The 25,446-nt window shown below is 47.5% G+C and overlaps 1 protein-coding gene across 4 annotated transcripts in view; it reads right to left on the bottom strand.

The window, feature by feature from the left end:
- Positions 1–25,446, bottom strand: part of MSRA (methionine sulfoxide reductase A) — a 471,175-nt gene that overhangs the window by 146,786 nt on the left and 298,943 nt on the right. For all 4 annotated transcript variants that reach the window (XM_090026744.1, XM_090026687.1, XM_090026838.1 and 1 more), the window contains one exon: positions 20,690–20,794. In XM_090026744.1, the coding sequence (XP_089882870.1) occupies positions 20,690–20,794 (105 nt within the window). The remainder of the gene's footprint in view (positions 1–20,689; positions 20,795–25,446) is intronic.

The following is a 25,446-nucleotide window of genomic DNA, read 5'->3' as shown; positions in this document are numbered from 1 at the left end:
GTTTATGTCCAGTATTAGGCTCTGCACTTCAGGAAAGACATGGACACATTCAAAAGAATCCAACAGAGAGCAACAAAAATAGAAGAGATCTAGGCAATGTGATTTATGAGAAAATGTTGAAGCACTGGGATTATTGAATCTGGAGGACAGAAAACTGAAGGGGGATTTGATCATAGTTTTCAAATATGTGAAGGGTGGCTATAAAGAGGATGGTGAAAGACTATTTTCTGTGGCTGCAGGGGACAGGACAAGCCATAACGGTCTTAAATTGCACCAAGGGAAATTTAGGTTGTCTATCAGGGAGGACTCGCTCGCTGAGAGGGAGGTGAAGTATTGGGATGAAATACCTAGAGAGGTTGTGAAATCTCCCTCCTTGCAAGGTTTTAGGAACAGATTAGATAAACAGTTGCCTTGAATGCTTTCAACAGGGACAATTCTCCCTAGTGCAAGCGGGGTTGGACGAGATGACCTTCTGATATCCTTTCCAGCCCTACTTTTCTGTGATTCTAGGATTCAGTCTAGTGCCAGTAGGGAGTTCAGCAAGAGTGCAAATACGCACCTTCGCTTTGTTTAGTGTAGCAAACAAATGCTCAGTTGTTTTAAAGACACGATTTAGTTGCAGACAGCCAATAACTTCAAAACCGAGTGGTTTTGCACGAGTCCTGTCCAGACAGGTGATTACGAAAGAGGCCTCTGAGGGAATACACTAGCAACCGGCACCATACCTACAGGTTGGGGAACTCCCCTCTTGTCAGCACGGAGGCGGAAAGGGATCTGGGAGTCATCATTGACTCCAAGATGAACATGGGCCGGCAGCGTGGGGACGCGGTCAGGAAGGCCAACCGCACCTTGTCCTGCATCCGCAGATGTGTCTCGAGCAGGGCCAGGGAGGTGATCCTCCCCCTCCGTGCGGCACCGGTCAGGCCGCGGCTGGAGTCCTGCGTCCAGTTCTGGGCGCCGCACTTCAGGAGGGAGGTGGACAGCATGGAGAGGGGCCAGAGGAGGCCACTCGCATGATCGGGGGCAGCAGGGCAGGCCCTATGAGGAGAGGCGATGGGACCTGAACCTGTTCAGCCTCCACAAGAGAAGGCTGAGGGGGGATCTAGGGGTCTGTTACAAACTAGTCAGAGAGGACCAGCAGGTATTGGGGGAGTCCCTGTTCCCCCGAGCACCGCCAGGAGTGACCAGGAATAACGGTCACAAGCTGGCAGAGGGCAGGTTTAGGTTAGATATCAGGAGGCGCGACTTCACGGTCAGGGCGGCTGGGGTCCGGAACCAACTTGCAAGAGAAGTGGTGCTGGCTCCTACCCTGGGGGGCTTTAAGACAAGGCTAGACAATCACCTTGCTGGGGTCGTTTGACCCCAGTACTCTTTCCTGCCATGGCAGGGGGTCGGACTAGATGATCTGCTCAGGTCCCTTCCGTCCCTAGAAACTATGAAACTATGAAGAACACTGTTGCCTGAGAGAGCCAGCTCCCGGACATAAACTGGTGGTGCTGATGATAGGCAATGAAAGCAATTCCTGTACAAAATACCGATTGCCATTTTAATATAGTAGAGCTTGTGGTCCTGTTACCTCTTGACTGAAAGCCTGGATGTGGTCAGATCAAGACAGGGGAGATCGCATCTGGTTAAGGTTTGTCGCAAGTTTTGTCAAAGTGCATTTTTCAGATGAAGCGGGCTGTTCCCAAACTGGGCTTTTACTGGTTTCTTATTGCTGTTTACTTTTTTTGTCTCTCTTGACTATTTAGTTACTTTTAGCTGATTGTCTTGACAAACAACGCCAACAGCTTATGGGTTTTACAGTAACATAACGGGGGGGGGAAGAAGGGAGGAAAGGGGCAACCTCCCCTGGCGCTGGCCTGTGGGGAGTGGTTCAGAAATAAAGAAGTTGCCACTGGCAGCCACATGTTCATGATTGCAAACCAGTTCTGCTTTACTCCGTGTCCAGCTATGTCCCTTCACTGTTGGGTTTTAGGACCAGATCCAGTAAAAGATTTTGGCACCTGCAGGCTACGGGTTGCCAGACCTAGCTAGGAAACAGTTGAACACAGCTGGAATCCAAAGCCCAGCATTAGGCACCCATGGTCCTTAGACAGTTTCTGGGGAGAGTTAAGTGCCTCAAGAATACCTGCACACGCACCCATGGTCCTTAGACAGTTTCTGGGGAGAGTTAAGTGCCTCAAAAATACCTGCACACTCAGCAAGGAGCTGCCTGGAGCTCACCGATAAGAACAGTTAAGCACAAGAGCGTGCCTGAAGTCCCGTCCCTCTCCAGAACTTAGAAACGTCTCCAGCAGCGTCCATATCCCAGAAATCAGTCTTGAGGAGTGATACCTATAATGAAAGAACCGAACAAGGCCCCGTGTTTTCCTTTCAAAAGGCCACTGGTAGTGGTAGTGGTAGCAGTAGTGACACCAGGACTCAACTTTCATTAAACAGCCTCATTGTTAGTGGAGATGCCCAGAAAGCTGGAGAGCAAGGCTCTAGTTTCATCCACCACTTACAGAAAATTAAAGACATGGTTGGGTGGTGGCACTCTCCACCCGTGCTTTTCTGGGCCACCAGGCTGAAGGGAATGCAAGATTCACCAGGCCAGGAAAAGAGCACTCAAAAGGGAGCCTGACTAGCCTAGTGAATGAGGCACTTGGCTTGAAGGAGGGAGTCTGGGTTATGGTCCCTAAATATAATTTATATATTAGCTTAAAAAGGACTTGAGTTCTTTAAGAAATAAAAGTGCCATATAAATGTGATATATAGTGGTAGTAATTGCTAACTGTGTCATAGTTTAATCTATCATCCAAATGCCGATCGCTGTTGCATCAGTGTAGGTGCTGGGTTTTCTGTAGTCTGTTCTGGAGTTATTTTGCATTCATCACCTTGTGCCTGAGCCCAAAGGAACACTGAAGGAATTGTAAAAGCCTTAATGGAGACCAGAAAAAACTAGCCTATCTTCTGGTGAATGACAGCCGTTTCATTCCCCTAGTCAGCTGGCAAGGGATCCTGAATCATTCCGTACCTGCCTTGTTCCTCAGCCACAAGCATCCGTCTCAGGTGTCCCTCATTTCAAAGGATGCTATTACTATTTTATTTGTGTTACGATCACCGATGCGACACTTCGCAGAAATATAGTTGGAGACCAACCCTGTTCCAAAGACTTTAAAAACAGACAATGCAAAAAAAAAAACAGTCAGAGAAAGAACCACGGCACAGAGAGGTGAAGTGACAAGGTCACAGTGGCAGGTCACTGGAAGAGTTATCAATAAAACCCACGTGCCTGATTCCTGGCATAATATATACTAGACGGCGGGCACTGAGGCTGCTCCGATGCGCTGTACATACCGTGTGCCAGAGCAGACTCGATTAATCAAGTCTGCTGCACTGTGATAATTGCCGTGCTCCAGCAGACTCCCGCACCACGTCTCCACACTGAAAAATGGAGCTTTAACTACAGCTCCTTCGACTAAAGCTCGTTTAACTAAAGCACCCCCGCTGCAATTTTTCAATGTGGGGACATTGGTACACGTGATGCCCCCGGCGCTTTCATTAAAGCGGCTCTAGTTAAAGCGGCTCCCCCCGCCACTCCCAGAGCATGTCTATAAGCGTCCAATGCTGCCTTCATTTAGTCCCAGCATTAACTCCATCCCACCTGAAAATCATGTTCCTAAGGGAGGGCCTGGTTAAATATTAATTTTAGGTGGCTCCTGGAACTCTTAAGCCCTGGATGATCCACACATTATCCACTGTCTATAAACTCACTAGGGGGGACCAGAAGGGTTTGGGGCAGACCCTGTTTCCCCTCACACCCCCCGGCATGACAAGAAACAATGGACACAAATTATTGGAGAGGAGGTTTAGATTAGACATCCGCAAGAACGACTTCACGGTCCGGGTGGCTAGGAGCTGGAACCAACTTCCTAGGGAAGTGGTGCTGGCTCCTACCCTGGGGGGCTTTAAGAGGAGGCTTGATGCCTACCTGGCTGGGCTCATTTGAGTCCAGTCTTTTTCTCCCGCCAGGCGGGGGGTCGGGCTTGAAGATCTACAAGGTCCCTCCGACCCGACTTCTATGATTCTATGATTAACATCTGAAACTAGTTTTAAGCACATTTTAGACAGCTTAAAGAGATGTCATTCCAGGACAGGTTTCTCTCTGATCCATGTTCCCCAACTCATGCTCCTTTAGTGTGTGCCCGCTCTCTACAGACGCAAGCTGCAGTCCTCCAGCATTGCAGGATAAAGTGTCTCCTTCCCAACTTTCCTGTTCTGTGCGGACAAACTTTCCACCCCCTAAACTCTACTACCCAGGGAGCAGTTCTGGCTCCAAGCCAACTCCTCTGCCCGCCCTGGGGATGTGACTATCCCACCCCTTTTTTCAAAGACCTTCCCCAAGATAGAAGTGAGGCTGACTGGCCTGTAGTTGCCAGGCTCTTCCTTCCTCCCCTCCTTGAAAACAGGGCCCTTTTCCAGTCCTCAGGGACATGGCCCGAGCACCAGGAGTCCTCGATCAGCCGTGCCAATGGCTCCGCAATGACACCAGCCAATTCCCTCGGCACCCGCAGATGAAGGTCATCCGGGCCCGCCGACTTGGACACATCTAAGCCCTGCAGGTAATCCTTAACTAGGTCTGAACTAACAGTCGGGGGACTCGCATCCTTCCCCGGCCTCTCTACGCTGTCACCCGAGAGCGCCCCGTTGTCAGCACACAGGAACACGGAGGCAAAGACCTTGGTGAAGAGTTCGGCCTTCTCTCGCGCCTCCGTCACCACCTGCCCTGCCCTGCCCTGCCCTGCAGGGGTCCAGTGTTACCTCGAGACTTCTTCTTGCTGCCTATATACTTGAAGAAGGACTTTTTGTTACCCTTAATCCCAGAAGCTAATCTAAGCTCCAGTGCTGCTTTAGCCTCCATAACCAAATCCCTACAAGCTCGGGTTAGGGAGGTGTACTCCTCCTTGGTCCCTGCCCCCTGCTTTCACCGCCAGTACACGTTTTTCTTTGCCCTCAGGCCAGCCTGGATATCCGCGCTCAGCCATGAAGTTTTCTTGGACCCTTTTCCCGCCTTCCTACGGGAATACTTCCAATCAGGAAAGGACTCCCATAGCATTTTAAGTGTCCTGCATGAATCATTTCTTGTGTCCCTCATTTGGGTCTTTGCCAACACAATGTGTCCCATTTGCACGTGGCAGGTTGGACTGGAAAAGGGCCAATGTGGTTCCCATTTTCAAGAAGGGGAGGAAGGAGGACCCGGGCAACTATAGGCCAGTTAGTCTCACCTCCATCCTTGGCAAAGTCTTTGAAAAAATTATCAAGGCTCACATTTGTGAGAGCCCGGCAGGGCAAGTTATGCTGAGGGGAAACCAGCACGGGTTCGTGGCAGGCAGATCGTGCCTGACCAATCTAGTCTCTTTTTATGACCAGGTTACAAAACGCCTCGACGCAGGAGGAGGGGTGGATGTTGTATACTTGGACTTCAGGAAGGCCTTTGGGATACGGTATCCCACCCCATACTGGTGAACAAGTTAAGGGGCTGTGACTTGGATGACTGCACAGTCCGGTGGGTGGAGAATTGGCTGGAGGGTCGCACCCAGAGAGTCATGGTGGAGGGGTCGGTTTCGACCTGGAGGGGTGTGGGCAGTGGGGACCCGCAGGGCTCGGTCCTTGGACCGATACTCTTTAATGTCTTCATCAGCGACTTGGATGAGGGAGTGAAATGTACTCTGTCCAAGTTTGCAGATGACACTAAGCTATGGGGCAAAGTGGACACGCCGGAGGGCAGGGAGCAGCTGCAAGCAGACCTGGACAGGTTAAACAAGTGGGCAGAAAACAACAGAATGCAGTTCAACAAGGAGAAATGCAAAGTGCTGCATCTAGGGAGGAAAAATGTCCAGCACACCTACAGCCTAGGAAATGACCTGCTGGGTGGCACGGAGGTGGAAAGGGATCTTGGAGTCCTAGTGGACTCCAAGATGAACATGAGTCGGCAGTGTGACGAAACCATCAGAAAAGCCAATGGCACTTTATCGTGCATCAGCAGATGCATGACAAATAGGTCCAAGGAGGTGATACTTCCCCTCTATCGGGCGCTGGTCAGACCGCAGCTGGAGTACTGCGTGCAATTCTGGGCGCCGCACTTCACGAAGGATGCAGATAATCTGGAGAGGGTCCAGAGAAGGGCCACTCGTATGGTTAAGGGCCTGCAGGCCAAGCCCTACGAGGAGAGACTAGAGAAACTGGACCTTTTCAGCCTCCGCAAGAGAAGGTTGAGAGGCGACCTGGTGGCTGCCTATAAGTTCATCGGGGGGCACAGAAGGGAATTGGTGAGTATTTATTCACCAAGGCCCCCCTGGGGGTTACAAGAAATAATGGCCACAAGCTAGAAGAGAGCAGATTTAGATTGGATATTAGGAGGAACTTCTTCACAGTTCGAGTGGCCAAGGTCTGGAACGGGCTCCCAAGGGAGGTGGTGCTCTCCCCTACCCTGGGGGTCTTCAAGCGAAGGCTAGATGTGTATCTAGCTGGGGTAATGTAGGCCCAGCACTCTTTCCTGCTTATGCAGGGGGTCGGACTCGATGATCTATTGAGGTCCCTTCCGACCCTAGCATCTATGAATCTATGAATCTATAATGAATCTATAATCTTAATCTTGAATACATAATCTTTCACCCACCATCTTCATGCTGTCCCTTGCAACAGGAAGATCCTTCCTGAACTAATTTGTACTTTATTCTTCCCTCCCCCTATTCCTTCATGTCCCTCTTGAACCCAGGTGCCTACAAGAAATCAAACAAGCAATGCCTATGTAAGGGGAGATCGTTCTAAAGTTACATTTTTAATGATTAAGCAATACTCAAACTTAGCCTCTGCAACCACACAAACCTACTGTTGCTGTCTACTCCCTCTTCCTTCTCTTCTATTGTTTGTCTCAATACATCTCTATTATGTCCTGAATAAAATTAGGCAGGGGTTGTGTTTTGGTATGTGTTAGCACAATGGGCCAAATCCTGATTTGATCCAGTAGGTGTTACTGTAACATAAGAATAATAAAATAGATGTCTCTAACTAAAGGCAAAGGACAAACTTCTGGGTATGGTGCTCTCAAAGCAAGGCAAATACTCCCTTATAAAAATGTGAGTGAAAATTGCAGATAGAGACAAACAGCCATTCATTGAAAATACTGTTGTTTATCAGAGTCAGCTTTGACCTCTTGTACCTAATTATACATGAAAACAAAGATTAAAAGCCTGCTAATAATCACTGTAAACTATGATTAATGATGCCATGCCTCATCGCTTCAGATTTCTAGACCCAAGTACACTTAATTCACAAGAGGGTTATCTAAAGACTACATCGTGCACTGTTTTGTCTTAACTTTATGTAATACTTTCATTTGATATGGATTATAAACAGTCTGTCCAAAAAAATGCTGCAAGAAAAGACTTGTTTTAGGTTACTTCTCTGCACATTGACTAATTTGTACTCAACTCCAGATGCCACAGCATGCTCAAAACAGCCGTGGAGTTCATGGGTGTTTAAAAAGCTGCTGGGACAAAAAAAAGCAAAGATTCCTCTCTGGAGAATACAAACCAGCAAGCCTTAAATGAACAGATGAGGCCACTCCAATTCCTGACCCTCTGAGCAGGCACTAAGAAACAAGCCCAAGTGACCACTGGTCACTTAACAAAAGCATTTCCCATGAACAGCTGCAGGCAATCTAGGCAAAAAAGCGATCTTGAGGTGAGCAGCAGGTATATGCTACCACAGACCGTTGCAGGCACCCCAACATCTTTGATGATGACGATGGCTAGTGCCCTGATTTTTCTTATATCCAGGGCAGTATTTTGCTTGCTGTGGAGATACTAATAGATAACATTACACTTAGCAGTTCAGGACGGCTGGATAACACATCATTGTCAAATATAAAACAAATAAGTTAAAATAGCTTGAAAAGCAAAAAGAAATCGCAACCCAATTGGACTTTTGCCCTTGAGCCACAATTGATTCGGCACGGCTTACTTCATAATGCAAACTATTCAGCCATCTTATCAACCATTGCGCTTGCTAACACTCCACTTCAGTAAAAAGATGCAGAGTCAAATATCAGCGTCTTGCTGCGATATGGAAAAACAGCAGCTCCTTAACAGGAAATATAGGTCAGAAAAAGTCTACTCTAATTTATTTAAATAAAAAGCAGCTGGATATGCAAATGAGGTCATGACAGTTGAAATTTGTGCAGAAGTGGAAACAACCTAATGGCACGTATTTGCTTTTTCCTACATATTACGCGCTTGAGAAAGAACAAGGCGGTGGGTAGGTGTGTGGGTGGGCGGGGGGGCATCATTTGGGCATGCTGCGATAAGGCATCTCAAGTTGTTAAGGAAATGAAGTTGAATTCTTAAAGTCAGGCAGTCACTTAGCACTGGCTGCCAGCAAAGAAGATGTTTGGTACTTGCGAGGAAGTCCAGAAAACAAAGACCTCATGGAGCTGCGGTCTCACCCCTCAGTCATGGCAACACATCACTGAGCTTTCACTGGCAGCAGAGTCAGAAAGCATGGAGATAACAGGGAAATGTGTGTGTGCAGTGAAATCTGGCCACTTACCCTCTTGGGAGTCCCTTCTCTCTCTGGGCAGGGCCAGCAGTGCGTCATTCCCAAAGGGATGCTGGGGACAACCAGCAGGTTTACTCCTGCCTTGTTTTTCAGCAAGAAGAGCGCATAAGTGTGTATGTATAAATTTCAGAATAGACTCGCATCTTATTTGGCCTAATTGTGCTTCCTTATTGTACAATGACCTCACGCAATCTTATTTTGCTTTTCTCAGGAGTATTTGGCTCCCAGAAGTATTTATACAGACTCCAAGCACCCTTCCAGAGATAACAGTGTAGAAGGACTGTTTCAGTTATCCCCAAACCATTCCCAAGTCTTGGTTATTATCACGTTTTCTCTCTTCTCAACAGAACAGCCCAGCTATTATCCTCCATTTTATATCTGTTTTGTTGATAATTCTTCCCCACCCAAACTAACACATGTTTGACTTGATTGTGTCTCATCATATTGATTTCAGCATTTTTCTCTAATTTATCAACACTGCACTATACTTTATTGCGATCCTCCAAAAGCCTTCCAGCTTTGCACTTATCACGGAGTTAATTGGCACACACTTTACTGCACCCTCCAAGGCATTAATGGAAACACTGAAGAGTATTGGACTAAGAATGGCCCCCTGAAGGGTCTGAAATGGTATTTGGACTAACGTGACTGGTGTCTGGTGGCAATAGCTTTTGCATTTCTCTGGTTTTTGTTGCACCTTTTAATAATGCTGAAGCATCAGAATCTCATACCATTTGAAATAGGTGCCATATCCTTTCATCAGGAGACTCACAAACCTATATAAAGCATGGAGGAAATCAACAAACAGAAATGAAAAAAAATATATCAGAAGTGGTTACATTTTACATAGCTTAACGATTACTTTCTTCTGTTCTTTAATTCCTAAATGAAGTTGCAGGCCTGTAGCAGAATATATAATGCTGATTTAGGGTTGCTTTAGCATTTTATATGTGTACAGCTGTTCTTCCACTGGTATAAGTAGACACATCTGCTCATTAGCAATACAATGTAATTTCTAGTGTCTAATTCTAATTATTTGCAGATGATAGATTCCTTATGCAATGTCTAAAAAAAGTACAGTCCTTCAAAAACTGGTGAGAAATAAATATACCCTCCACCCTGCAACTAAACTGAGCCAGCACAATGAAAACTAGATATTAATTTAGAGAATTAATATTTTGGCATTGGGGCTAGATGCCAACTGTTTGGATGGTCACAGAGGAAACGGTTTGTAGAGCTCTTCTTTATTGTGGATACACAAGTTAAAGGGGATAATAGGATCTTGCAAAACGTGTTTTCATAGACTCTTCGAGAAGTGGGACTGGAAGGGACCTCCAGAGGTCACATTTAATCCAACCCCCTTCCTGGGACAGGTTCATCCCTATCCAAACCATTTTATACAAATCCACAGTTAGCAAAACTACAGTCAATCCTGACACAGCACAAAAAACACAACGCCCCAACCTGCCACAGGTAAAGCAGGGGGAGCACAGTGCTCAATGTCCTGCTGCTGCAAATGTTGTTAAAATATGCTTGATAGGGCCAAGGAAGAGAGCCATACCCCCCGTTACTGAGGAAGGCAAAACCCCCACAGTCCATGCTGTTTTCTCTAATTCAAACTGCACGCATCCACTGCAAAAACACCAGGATTGCTAACATGTCTAAAGCATAAGATCTTCCTGCCAAGGAAAAAGAGAAAAGAAATGCATTTGTTTGTAGCCGGAGTTCTCTGAAATGAGCTTCTACATATTCACACATGTGGGATGAAGTGACCCACTAAATTTCACTGCACTTTAAATGCAACCAAGCCGCTGCTCAGTTCCTCTGAAACCTGTTTCAGAAATCCCTAGCCTGGGAGTCCAAAGACGTGGATAGTGTGGGTGGGGAGCGTGATTGTGTAGAGGTTCATCTTGAAGAGCTCCAATTACAGGTAAGGAGCCTGCATTTTGTCTTCAAGCAGCCTCTTTGCCTATTCCTATTTGCAGGAATTAGCAAGCAGTAGAGTCGGAGGAAGGCCGGCTGAAGAGTTCTAGGGAAGGACAGCTGCCAAGACAAGCATCTGTTCTGGATTGCCATTGAAGCAGAGGTGAGTGATTGCTTATTTGCCCAACATAAATCTCAGGAAGGGAAAGGTGGTTTGTTTTTGTTGCTAGCTAAAATGTCATTAAGTTGTAGTCACTTAATGCTGTATGATGACGCTGCCTGAGTCTGGGACAATACCTCTGACTAATACAGGAGGCTAAACCCCAGCCAGGCCACAATTATTATGAAACGTAGGGTGACGTTACACGTTACACTTACACCACGCTAAGGGCGCTTAAAATGTGAGCGTCTGCACACGAAAACCAGCTACTAGGGGTATGCGAAATGGGCTGTATTCGATTCGGATTCAGATTCGGCCCAAATCGGGGGACAGTGATTTGATTCGTTGATTCAGATAGTTTCATAATTTCATAGTCTCTAGGGTCGGAAGGGACCTGAGTAGATCATCAAGTCCGACCCCCTGCCATGGCAGGAAAGAGTACTAGGGCAGGAAAGAGTACTAGGGTCAAATGACTCCAGCAAGGCGTTCATCTAACCTCCTCTTAAAGCCCCCCAGGGTAGGAGCCTGCACCACTTCTCTTGGAAGTTGGTCCCAGATCCTAGCCGCCCTGACCGTGAAGAAGCGCCTCCTGGTATCTACCCTCAATCACCCTCTGCCAGCTTGTGACCGTTATTCCTGGTCACTCCTGGCAGTGCTTGGGGGAACAGGGACTCCCCCAATACCTGATGATCCCCTCTGACTAGTTTGCAACAGGCCACTAGATCCCCCTCAGCCTTCTCTTATGGAGGCTGAACAGGTTCAGGTCCCGTCGCCTCTCCTCATAGGGCCTGCCCTGCTGCCCCTGACCATGCGCGTGGCCTCCTCAGGACCCTCTCCATGCTGTCCACATCCCTCCTGAAGTGCGGCGCCCAGACCTGGACGATTTGCCGGGACAGATCACTGTCCCGATTCAATTTGGCTTAATCCGAATCTGAAGATTCAATGCTGATTCGGAGAATGAGCGATTCAGCCACAGACACAGCTTTAAATGTTTTTTCTACATACCTCAAGGTACCATTGTGTCTTGTGAATGCTGCCATGGTGGGGTGGATGGAGCAGCCCACAGGACCACCAGGGGGTGGGAGGCAGGGGCCCTTTACTCAGCGGCAGACCCGGAAGTTTGACCAGAAGTACTTCCGGGTCCACTGCCAAGCACACAGAGGCCCCCCCTCCCCTGTGCCCCCGCAGACCCAGGAGGTACCAGTTGCTGAGCTGGGGGGTGGGGCGGAGGGTCCCCTGTGCCCTCCCCAGTGGACCCAGAAGTGAACCAGAAGTGCTTCCAGTCCACTTCTGGGTCCACCGCAGAGTGCGCTGGGGACCCCCCCCCCCCCCGCACTCCCACAGGATGCTTCGTCTACCCCAGCAACTCAGCATTCATGACCCACCTGCTACCTTGAGGTATGTAGAAAAGATATGTAAAGCTGTGTCTATGTCCAAATCATCGAATCTCTGAGTCTCTCTGAATCGACTCAGAGGGTTCTGATTCGATTCAGAGAGATTAGAGGGTCTCCTGACTCAGCTTCAGCCGCTGAATCGGGCCAAATCTCCACCGAATCGAATCAGCGGCCAAAGCTTCACACAGACTTACTAGCTAGTCATGCTAAAAGCCCTCTGAACATCTTGAGTTACAACATTTCAGGTAAGGGTTTACCTATATCATATTAAGGTAACTTCAGTCTGCTCCACAAACATAAATTGAGCAATTGGCAGTCTTCCAGTATCCCAGGATGCACTGCTTCCAGTGTGTGTGGTATCTGAGTAAATGTGGTAGGACAAAGAACAATCTGATATAGAAACCAACACACTCCCCAAGGATAAGATGACAATCCCTTAATTCCTGCTATAGGGGATATCCCCAAGGTGAGACAAATTCATCTATTCTGTGGTAGCATTTACAGTGCATCGAGTATTGCAACAGAAAATTAAGTTTCTTTCTTGAAGCAATTCCAGCTAAGCAACTACTCCACGCAGTGCTAAAGACACACAGAGCAACTCTGTCACAGATGTGGTTATTCTGACGAGAGGAAAGTTTGGTCAGTGCATCAGAGCCTGGAACAGAGGTGACAACCAGAAGTCTTTTGCCAGAAGTATGTTTAATTTGCTGTGAAAGCTCACTAAGCATTTTAAACTAGCAGTCAAAGAGGACATTATCCAATTTACAAGATTAGAAGATGCTCAGATGGGAAACTCCATGCAGGCATATATTAGGTTTGGCTGGTCGAAGACTCCTGCTTTTCAATGGGACTTTTTAGCCTTCTGCAAACAGTTATAATCAGGGATCCCAGCAATCCAGAGTTAAAGTGTGCATCTTAGTAGGGACTCTGACCGTACCAGGAACTTTAATATAGGACTTAATGGGTATTAATATTACACTCATGATACTGCATGACAGAGTTGCCAGTCTCTAACCATGGCTATTCAAAGCAGTTCAGGACTAACTGGACCACCACCTGAGGGCTCGTATAGCAAAAGAAATGGAGGCAAATCATAGAGGAATTCTTATACTTGATACAATCTTAACGAACTGGCTTATTTTTGGATCAGAACTAGACAAGGATATTATCCCTGCTGAAGGGGGAAAAAAATTGTAACCGGTATCTATTCCACTTGTGGGGAAAGGTTAATATATGATGGAGCCCTACTGAATTAAAACTCTGCTCGCAAAGTCTGTCACTGCATCATCTTATCGATATTGGATCCAGAACAAGAAATGTTCTTGATCCAACTGGTTAGAGCAACTGCTGTCTTTGAGAGTCTGTGTAATGCTTTTCCTTAAGGCTGTCCATTAGAATTTAGACAAATCTGCATTTCCTGATGGAGAAAAAAGGCATTCGTGTCACAGAAATAGCTCTCACCTCCAGGACCTTTATGTGAAACCAGGTCTCCCAGAAAGACTACAAATCAGAGAGTGAACAGAGATCCAATGAAGAATCCCCTCCACCTTCTCAGAACATAGGGAGGTGATACAGAGTCTCTGGAGAGATTGCTCCTGTCTTACAAAACAATGCACCTAAAAAACATTGACACTTTGTGGCTCAGATACTTCTAGTTTCAAGAAAAGTTAGTAAAGCTTTGCAAAAGTCCTAGATGTAATCTGTTATTAAAATTACCAGCTAACTGCCCTGGTAAAGAAATTTGTTCACTGCAAGTAAAGACACAGGCCCCGACACCCAAACTTTCAGGGGGAACAGCCGGAACAGCCAGACACTTAATGCCACAGAAAGCTTTATTGGTAGAGCTCTTCCTGACTCCTATCAGAGGTAGGCGATGGCAGATATACACAGGACACATAGAAATGATTCCTTGAAGAGCATCTGATATTGCTGGCAGCTGTGCTTTGATAAGAGCCTGGTGCAGCAGGAAGAATACATCGGGAACAGTTCAGGAAAAAGCTAAGAACTCTGTCTCTGCAATGCAGAGCTGTGCAGTGGCCCACGTGGGGTTAATACAGCTGGACAGTTACGGAAAGTGGCTATCCCTTATTTGCACTGTGGCCAAGACACACACCTCATGTACAATTAAGTACTAGTGATGGATGCATCAACCCCTAAATGTCGTTCCTTCCAAAACAGGAGGAATCAATGCTAGGTTTACTGTAATGCTTATCGATAGAACATCAGAAGGGGAAACATGCTCCACCAGACAAGTAAGGCATTGTGCATGTATGTCTGAAGATGACCTGACAAGAGACACAATGCTGAACTACAAGATCCATTAATCTGGGTCAGATCAGAAGCTTGCAAAGCATTTCCCTTTTCCAATGTTGCATGGCTTTCCATATGGCTTCTCTGTGTCCCTGCCACTCAGCCAAGAAAGAATCAGTAATGGAACTACAGTGGCAGACACCGCTGACCTGGGCATTTCCAGGCCTTCAGAGTTGCAAAACTACTAGCCAACAGCTTTGCAATAGTCAAAGGCCTGAAAATACCATGTTGGCCAGGTCCCTGGCAATCGCATTAGGAAGTCCTTCTGGTCCAGCTGCCAAATCAAATTCCAGGATGCCAGCATAGCTGACAGATCCAAATGTAGGCTTCGTTTGGCCATGGATCCAGGTCTGTATTAGTCAACCACAGTTTTGTACTCAGCTGCTTTATATCTAAGACCCTTTTCTCCTTTGGTCATTTCAGATCCTTGCCTTGTTGCAGACCGAGATCCTTTGAATGTCTGATTCAATGAACAGAGAGCAAGATAAGACAACTTGTCGGTATCCCTAGGTTAACACAAGAGACATGGAGACTGCGTCACATTCATGCTGAATTTAGAGAGGACCAGATTTAGTCAACCAGGTCAGATGAGGTAACTTTCCTTTTCTGGCCAGACATTCTTCCAAGTCAAGGGTTAGCAACTTACAGCCTACAGGCCAAATCCACCCCATGAAGCCACTGGATTCATCCTGAAGAGCTGGGGAGGGGCTTGGTGCTGTTCTGGGAGCAGGACGGCTTTGCCCATGCCTGTACTAGAGCCTGGCATTGGGGAGTAGCACTGGAACCAAACAGCTAGTAGCTGCACCCAAGTTGTTGCTACTTTTCCCTGCCCCAGCCCCAACACAGCTCCTCCTGCTTGGACCAGGCACAGGCATGGGCAAAGCCCCCCACCTCTGAAATGTCCCCAAGCCCACCACCACTGCTGAAGCCCCCTGGCCTGCACTAGACCAGAGCCAGATTGTTCTAGCCCATGGCTCAGAGAGGTCATCAGCCACTGTACAAAGTCATCAGGTCCCGGCTAATGTGGGGCCCTTGCAGGAAGCTATGGGAAACTTGGTCGTCACACCAGACGGCAAAGCTAACATGTTTAACGATTTCTTTGCCTCCATCTTCCTAAGTAGGGACCAGAACAGCCACCCCCGCTGGGCCCCCCTCGGGCCCCGGTGGAGGCACACCTGGGCTACGGGTTAGCGAGGATTTAGTTAGGGAGCTTCTGGAGGGGTTGGACGTATTCAAGTCAGCCTGTCCGGATGATCTCCACCCTAGAGTTCTAAAGGAACTGGCCGAGGTCACTGCAAGTCCCCTGGCACAGCTTTACGAGCACTCGTGGTGCTCTGGTGAGGTACCGGAGGACTGGAAGAGGGCCAACGTGGTCCCCATCTTCAAAAAAGGCAGGAAGGAGGACCCGGGAAACTATAGGCCGGTTAGTCTTACCTCGATCCCAGGCAAGCTGTTCGAGAAAATTATGCTGGCACACATCCAGGAGGGGCCAGCAGGGGACTGCATGCTTAGGGGCAACCAACACGGGTTCATCAGTGGCAGGTCCTGTCAGACCAACCTGGTGGCCTTTTACGATCAGATCACCAGATCATTAGACGCAGGGGTAGCAGTGGATATAGTCTTCCTGGACTTCCGGAAGGCTTTTGACACTGTCTCTCACCCTGTTCTCATTAAGAAACTGGGGGGCTGTGGTGTAGACACCCACACAGTCAAATGGATCGCCAACTGGCTGGAGGGCCACACCCAGAGGGTGGTAGTGGATGGGTCCTTCTCAGCCTGGAGGGACGTGGGCAGGGGGGTCCCGCAGGGCTCGGTCCTTGGGCCCGCGCTCTTCAACATCTTCATCAGTGACTTGGATGAGGGGGTAAAAAGCACCCTGTTCAAATTTGCTGATGACACTAAGATGTGGGGGGACATGGGCACACTGGAAGGATGCAACAGGCTACAATCAGACCTAGACAGGTTACAAGGGTAGGTGGATGAGAATAGGATGGGTTTCAACAACAGACAAGTGCAAGGTGATGCACCTGGGGAGGAACAACCGGCACCATACCTACAGGTTGGGGAACTCCCCTCCTGTCAGCACGGAGGCGGAAAGGGATCTGGGGGTCATCACTGACTCCAAGATGAACACGGGCCGGCAGTGTGGGGACGCGGTCAGGAAGGCCAACCGCACCTTGTCGTGCATCCACAGATGCATCTCGAGCAGGGCCAAAGAGGTGATCCTCCCCCCCTATGCGGCACTGGTCAGGCCGCAGCTGGAGGACTGCGTCCAGTTCTGGGTGCCGCACTTCAGGAGGGATGTGGACAGCATGGAGAGGGTCCAGAGGAGGGCCACTCGTATGATCAGGGGACAGCAGGGCAGGCCCTATGAGGAGAGGCGACAGGACCTGAACCTGTTCAGCCTCCACAAGAGAAGGCTGAGGGGGGATCTTGTGGCCTGTTATAAACTAGTCAGGGGGGATCAGCAGGCATTGGGGGAGTCCCTGTTCCCCCGAGCACCGCCAGGAGTGACCAGGAATAACGGTCACAAGCTGGCAGAGGGTAGGTTTAGGCTAGATATCAGGAGGCGCGACTTCACGGTCAGGGCGGCTAGGATCTGGAACTAACTTCCAAGAGAAGTGGTGCTGGCTCCTACCCTGGGGGGTTTTAAGAGGAGGTTAGATGAACACCCTGCTGGGGTTGTTTGACCCCAGTACTCTTTCCTGCCATGGCGGGGGGTTGGACTAGATGATCTGCTCGGGTCCCTTCCGACCCTAGAAACTATGAAACTATCACTGGACTTAGTACCACCTTTATCAATGAAATATGAGGAGCAGATTCTGCCAGGTGGGTCCACATGGGCCCTGGACAAGACAGGCATTTCTTTTTGTCTTCTCTCTTTTCATGTAATCCCTGTGGCAGAAAGCCACCTTGGTTTCTCCCCAAAATCTCTGCCCTGTGACAATGTGCTAAAATCTCTGCACTCTGACCATTTGAGCAGGGTGGGCTCAGCAGAGGAGACCACACCCTTGCCCTGTCTCTTTAGATAACTTGAGCTGGCTGCTTTCCTGAGGGAGGGGGGAAACCTGCTCCCTCTGCCCACGGGACTGGTACCTGGGTGAGGGGCATCTACCTGGTGAGCTGGAATCTGCCTGGTAACAGGTGATGTATTTCAAATTGGTTGGCTGACAGCCAACCGGAGCTGGCCTCCACTGGACCAGTGAATGAGGTCACAGGGGCTATATAAGTTAGAACGGGCGAGGAGGCACTCTCTTCAGCCATGAGGTGAGGCTGGAGCCATGAGGGGGGGACTCAGAGGAGCATAAACACCTGAAAGGGCCCTCTCCCTCAAAAACTCATGAACCAGGAACAGCTGGATGCTAGAAAGGATCTCACCAGCCTCTGGATGAAGGGTGTGAGTAAGCTACTTGAGATCTGATAGATATCTAGCTGGCAGTAACTCAGATGCGGGATCAGAAGGCTACCTCAGCCAGACTGTTTGCTCTTCAGGATTTCTAGGATATTGCTCAATCTTGTACCCTATTTTCACCCTGCCCCTGTAACCAATAAAGTCTTCCTTTGTGACTGGTGTGGGAGACTTATTGAGGGGTGGGTCTAAATTATGCCTAAGAGACCCCTTACGTCTGCGGACTAAGGGAGACTGTACTTTTTGCCCCCTGACTTGGGGAAGTGCCCCAAGTGCCTGTACTGGGTCGAGTACCCGTCGGACATTAGGCCTGTGTTTCCTCGAGGACACAGGGCCGGAGGGAGTCCATTCTCAGGGTGGTGGCGGCGACGTTACCCCCAGGCTAGCGTATGTGCTCCAGGACGGGGTCGGCTGGACGTGAGGCGCCCCTAGGGAGGCATCCGGAGCCTGGCAGGTGGGCGGGCGCAGGGAGGTGGGCGGCTCAATGCAGGAGCGCCCCCTACTGGCCCGCCTCAATCCCCCCTCCCCCCAAAACCTGACCAATTAACTGAGAAACTAAACTAAACAAAAAGTGGCTCTGAGGGACAAGAGGCAAATGAAAAACCAATGAATGAAGTTTGGAAGCAGGAACCACAAACCAGAACTCCTCTGCTGGGGAGGCTGCTTTCTCCCTTTCATTTAATCTATGGACCAGCTTCAGGAAGAGGAGGATCTCAGCCAAATGCTGTAGCAGATATAGGTAGAAACCCACTGAGCTTGGGAAGGGAAGGGCATCTAACCCAACATTCCCATATCCTAGACAAATACTCTAGCCATAAAGCTATCTATGGAAGGAGGGGGAACAACCTTATAGGGAGATCACTGCTCTCTCTCAGGCAATGTAGTTAGATGTTGCATAGATGTTTTGTTGCTCAAGGCATGATGCCTTTAAAATATCTACATAGTCTGGAGGACAGTATTATGACCAGATGCACCTTAGCACAGGTTAGATTTAATTGCCGCCCCTCGAAATGCTCCTGAAGAAGAACAGACCCCCAGGGACACACTCACTCTCCACTGAAAGCGGACACCTACATGCGAAGCAGAATGCCGCCCTGCCCCTGGTTCATCGGCCTGGAAAAAACAGAGACTACATTTGGAAATGCTTTAGCGACACAGTAGAAGTTAGTCCTGAGTACTCTGAGCATGTTGAAGACAATGCAAGCGAACTCTTCTCCGCATGACCCTGAAGCAGGGCTGGACACAGGCATGGACAAACTGGGCAGCCGCCCTGAGCCTGGGCAGAAAGGAGGCCTGAAAATGGTAAATTTTTAATTATTATTACCATTTATCTCTGGTGAAGGGGGGCCCGGTACTAAAAGTTTGCCTGGGGCTGCCAGGAGGCTAGGTATGGTGCTGCCCTGAAGGAAGGCAATGAATGCATTAGCAGGTCCCAGAAGGGATTGCTACCTGCCCTTCCACGCACTCTCCCTTCCTGCAAACACAAAACATGGAACATCCCCCAGCAGCTGGAATAAAGCACATGTTTTAAAAAGACCCTAATTTTGTTTTAAAACCACTGAGCAACGGTGTGTCCATCACCTCCGACGGAAAGCGGTTCCAAGGTTTAATTACTCTCACAGCTGGGAAACGGCGGTCTCATTTCAAGGTTGAATTTACCTAACTTCAGCCGTCGGATCTTGTTGTGCCTTTGTCAGCAAGATTGAAAGGCCCCCTCTATTCAATTACTTTTCAGTGTGTATGTTCCTGTACCGCGTGATGAGGCCACCTCTCACTTCGCTTCAGTCAGCTGAATAAGTCGAGTTCCTTAAGCCTGACACTGGAAGGCTTGTTTTTCTCCGGGTCATTAATGTGGCTGTCCTTTGGACACGGGCTAGTAATGCCAGAACCTTCCTGAAGTGTGAACACCAGACCTGGACATGGCCTATTAGAAGTAGTCATGCTAATACTATGCATGGGGCAAGATCACCCCCCTGCTTCTAATTGATACTCCCCTTTTTAAGCAACCATAGGGTTGCGTTGGATCCTTTTAGCACAACCCTGCACGGTGAGCTCAGGCTGATGTGGCTATCCACAGTGACCCCACAACCCTCCTCTAAGCCACTGCCTTTGAAGCAGAAATCTCTCTTCCTAGCTGTATAATCTGCATTTTTGGTTCCCAGGTGTATTCTCTTGAATAATGATAGTGACCCATTTGGAAAAAAAATGGAAATGCGCTACTGTGCGTGATATTTCTAGGCATCATATCAGAGCTGATGTTTATTGAAACGGCACGCACACGTAAAATGTTTTCTCAGTACAGTTGCTCATTTATGTTTGCACAGATGTGCATAATGTCATCATGCAGCCACTTCCAGGGAGGATAAATTAAACCAAAATGCTTGAATAAGGCAAGTAGCTAATACGCTGCCACTGCTGGTGCCTCTGAGCCTCGTGCCTTGCCTCGTTTTGCTCGTTTTCTCTAATCATAAAAGAGACCCACAGTAATTTTAAAAAGATGACGAATGCAAAACTTGGGGAGAATAGAGGTTCTGCGCTTGAATAAAATGGCCAACTTTGAAGCTGCAGAGAAATATGCTTTAATTTAGGAGACAAAGGAGAGCATTAAGGAAAAACTGTCATAATCAAAGGTGAAAGGATTTTCTATTGTCTAATGTCTCTCTCTGTGGGAATTTTCCCAGCACAGACAGCTGTAAAGGGGGAGGGGTATTGTGAGCTTCTGTATCCTCATTCTCTCGCTCCCTCTCTTTCTCTGTCAATAAATGTCTGCAATCATATTCTTGAGCTCCTGTGTGATTTCAAGGTTCATCTCTTCCATGCAGCTCAAACACTAATTATCCCAGCTGTAATTAGTAAGATAATTAAATACTGGCTCACTCATCACTCTACCTTGTGTCGGGTCATGCTTCTCCCAGAAGACCTTGAGCAGTTTCTCAAAGCTGATGCTTTCTGGCTGATACACTACTCGAACAACTTCCGCGTGGCCAGTTTTACCTTAAAAGACAATACAAAACCTGATATTAGTGGTAAGCATGAGCTACGGCATATTTGTCACTTGATAGCGAGATGTGAAGCACAACGTCTTTGTTTTTCAAAAGACAAAACAGGGAAGGTAGTTGTGTTTTCCCTTCACGCTCCTTTTAGTCCGAGCCTTCTCTAAAGTTATGCAAAAGGAGACAACTGTCAGGTTGGATAAGGCCCGGAATGAGCTAAACTAGCTGGGGAAAAGAAAAAAAACCAGGATAAGTAAGAATGACCTTATTATTGCCATTTACCAACTTTTGGAAAAATGTAAATTGCAGTTTAGTACTTCTTTAAAACTAATATTATGTGACACGGTGTTGTGAACGCAGAGGATTGGACTTGACAACCCAGAGGCCCCTTTCAGTCCTGTGTTCCTAAGAAATGAACATATTTGCACAATATAATGCACAGACTAGCATGTATTACTCAGCCCACTGAACACACAATGGGTTTCGGTGAGAGGATCTGAGTGCGTGACAGCTTTCTGAAAGCAGATGAAACTCAGGGAGGGAACCACAAGGCAATACATTATTCCTATTTTTGGTTACTTTATGAACCCTAACCTTCATTCCTTACACACCCCACCTCCCCATGCTTGCAGGAAGAGACCTGGCTTCACCAAATGCAGAAGATCAGGCTGCTTGATTTCCTTTTATTGTAGCTGCTTAATATTTATCTGACCATAATGCCCAGAGGCCTCAGTTCAGATCAGCACATATCATGCTAGGCACTGCATCGGTGTGTATAAAAAGTTTATAAATGAAAAAAATATGTTTCTTTTGTCATTACAAGGTTTCTGTAAGTGCAAAAATTACAGATTCTAGTCTCCGTTACATTTGCGTTTTCAATAAAAGGAAATAACCAAAAGAAAACAGGGTAACCAATCTTACATTGGGGGGAGATCCTGAGCGTGCCATCTGAACACACTGAGATAGATTTGGATGTCATTTACATTAGGATTAATCCAGATTAACTCAATTGACTTCTATAGAATTAATCTGGGTTTATGGTGGTGTAGCAAACAGCTGAATCTGGCCTATTGGTGGGTTCTGAATCAGCTGCTTCCAAATGAGGGAACGCAGAGTCTGTGAGTCATTAGGGAGAGCTCAGTGAAGACATTGGTGCAACGCAAAGAGAAGTGAAAAAAGTAAATGGGATGCCAGGATATATTAAGGAGATAGAGACTATCAAAGAAAATGTACGAAAGCATTATATCCAGCAATGGTGCCTCTTAATCTCAAATCTCAAATACTGCAATCAATTGTGTTTGCTTTATCTCCGAGCTGAAATAGAGAAGAGAAATGGAAATGAGGAGATGCAAAGTGAAGCAGAGAGGAGGTGGGTTTAGTTACAAGAAGAGATTTAAAAGATTAGGATTAAATTTAGTCTGGAATGTAGAGAAGTAAAAGGGGATATGACAGAGGTTCAGTACATGCAACCATGAAAATTATAATGAAATCATGTGGGGTTCTATTCATTCTGCCTCACAATGCAACAAAGAGATACTCACCGAGATTAAAAAGCAACAAATACAAGGAAATTATTTTGTACATAGCATATAACTAAGCCGTGCCATTCTTTCTCGCAGGATATTGTCCTGGAAAATACAGCTCCCGATTCTGCTCTCACACACACAATTTCTGTTGAATTCAATGGGAGCCAATGTGTCGAAGGGGAGAATTTGACCCCAGATTAACAGAGAAAGATTACATGAATAAAAATATAAAGTTGCAGTTAAATTGACCTAGTTATGAATTACAAGGACCTTGTCCTTTAGGCTATAAACTGACAGCCAGCAGGAATCTGGATTATTCCACAGTTGGCCAGGTATGGTATATGGGGAGAAAGGTGTTTATTCCCTATCCTCCAAAGCATAGGTACAGAGTTATGCTGCTGGCTCAGCTAGAGCAGGAGTGGGCAAAATGCGGCCCATCAGACCATTCTATCCAGCCTGCGGGGCCCCTAAAAAATTTAGAAAATTAATATTTATCTGCCCCTGGCTGCCTGTCATTGCGGTCTTCAATGGCTTGCCAAAACTCAGTAAGCGGCCCTCCACCCAAAATAACCGCCCACCCCTGAGCTAGAATACAAGATAAAAAGGTTGCAATATGACAATTCCTATGCAGCGGGTCCATCTACACATGCACTTTACTGTGGAGTAGACTAATTACCTCTGCAGTAACATCCATGGTAAAACATCACTGTCTACACATCCAGTATTAGGACAGAGCAAGCTAATTAACTCCGTTGTGGGAGACACGAGTACCATCCTATGGCGGAGTTATTTACTCCGCTGCAATGCACATGTAGACACTAACAAGGATGGCTGGGGCACACTGAAGCACCGCCCCAGCTCATCATGCTGTGGTCCTGGGCAAATACGTAAATGCTGCGCCCAGGACCAATAAACCCTGAGACAAAATGCTCTGGAGTTTATTCAGGAACGTTCATTTCATAGGTAGATGCACCCAGTATGACTAACAGCCAAAACTAAGGGAAGGGCTGCCAACACCTTCAGCATACAGTTAGGGCTGCCAGGCTCTGAAATGGGCTCCCCAATGAGGTGGTACTCTCTCCTACCTTGGGGGTCTTCAAGAGGAGGCTGGACAGATATATGGCTGGGGTGATATGATCCCGGCACCCGTTCCTGCCTGGGGCAGGGGTCGGACCTGATGATCTGTTTAGGTCCCCTCCAGCCCTAAGTATTATGATACATACAGTTCTCTCCATCCCTAACCCAGTGTAAACTCCAGGAAAGTTTTTTATCTCACTCACTGCAGAAAACAAGCGATCTAAGACGACCACCTTTAGATCAGAAGAGAGTCTCTCAAAGAACTTCAAAACAACAAAGGTGCTACCTTACCTCACAACTGGAGCTGCAATTACATCCTGTCAACACTTTTCTGACTAATCTGGGAATTCAAAGAATCACCTTTCTTTTCCTCTGAAGAGGAAAAGCAATCACTGCATGCTTTGAGAGCTCCAGCCTGCCCTCAAAAACCCCACCGTTATGTGTGTGGCTACAGGACAGCATAGGTTGTTGGAATTTAAACATATTTAAAATCAACACATATTTCAAATCAATATTCTTCCTCAGAGGAGAAACAAGGTGGCACTATCTACTGTTCCTATCAGAGCCTCCATTAATTTTCCTTGAAGGATTTACATATCCCAGTGGATTTTTTCTTCCAAAACAGAGTCTGGATATTAATGCAAAGTATCACTAACTACCATTTTCCATTGTGACCATGAACCTGACAGGTACTGAGTGTTCTTGTTTCTCACTGACTTTACCACAGCAGTCACCTTGCTGCACATAAGCAGAAAGATGAAGTAGAGGAATCATAGGAAAGTAGGGCTGGGAGGAACCTCACAAGGTCATCTGGTCCAGCCCCCTGCTCAAAGCAGGATTGTCCTTGATCCGAGACCATCCAAGCCAAGTGTCTACCTGCTTTTTAATGTTTCCAAGCATGAAGAATCTATAACTTCTCCAGGCAGCCCGCTCCGATGCCTGACCACTCGCAAAGTCAGAAAGTTCTTCCTAATCTCCCACCTACATGTCCCCTCCTGCAATTTGATGCCATTCTTCCTGGTCCTGTCCCCTATGGCCACAGAGAAAAGCTCCTCTCCATTGCCTCTAGAGCCACCCTCCAGGTCTTTGAAGACTGCTGTCAAATCCTCGTCCTCCGCTTTCTCTTCTCCAGACTAAATATCCCTAGTTCTTTCAGTCTTTCCTCATAAGTCATGCTTTCCAGGTCCCTAATCATGTTTGTTGCTCTGCCCTAGACTCTTTCCAATCTATCCCTAGGTTTCTTGAAATGTGGGGCCCAAAACTGGACACAGTGCTCCAAGTGTGGCCTCACCAATGCCAAATCGAACAGAAGAATATTTTCCTTTGATTTGCAAATGACACTGCTGTTAATACAACCCAGGAGGCTGTTCGCTTTTTTGGCAACAAGGGCATACTGCTGGCTTACACTCAGCCTGATCGTCCACCGTAACCCCCAGGTCCTTCTCGGCACTATCATCACCAAGCCAGTCATTGCCCGGTCTGTATCTGTGCTTGCAATTACTCCATCCCAAGTGCAGGGCTTTATACTGGTCCTGGCTGATTGTGGACCATTTTCTCCAGTCCATCCAGATCATTCTGGATCCCGGCCCTGCCCTCCACATTATCTGAGACTCCACCGCACTTAGCGTCATCCGCAAATTTGCTAAGTGTGCACTTGATCCCATGACGCATTTTCTGTCCGCTGCCCTGGAACAAGTCCATCCAGCAGACATATTACAGGCAACAGGGAATGGAAACAGGGTTTCTGAGTGACGGGGGCCTGGAAAAGGAGTCTCCCCACTGGCAAATTTTAGTCTAGTAGAGAAGATCAAGAAAAGCTCTGAGGCTGCTCTGAGCCCTGCACTGAATCCACAAGAGGCAACTTCAGGCTACAAAACATGGTCAGCCTTTCCCAGAAAACAGACGGGCATAAAACACCACTAAAAATTATTTGAAGCCCACATCGATAGGCTGCACTTTTGCACTGCTATCCCCTGTTCCTTTTAGCGTCTTCTCTCTGAATTCCTCATAAAAGGACCGTTTGTGCTCACAGTGTCCCAGTATCCTCAGT

The sequence above is a fragment of the Crocodylus siamensis genome, chromosome 1, assembly GCF_052110815.1.
Source record: "Crocodylus siamensis isolate JL-2025a chromosome 1, ASM5211081v1, whole genome shotgun sequence".
Lineage (NCBI taxonomy): Eukaryota > Metazoa > Chordata > Crocodylia > Crocodylidae > Crocodylus > Crocodylus siamensis.
Note: the sequence above shows the minus strand (reverse complement) of the source record. Positions and strands in the feature narration are given on the sequence as shown.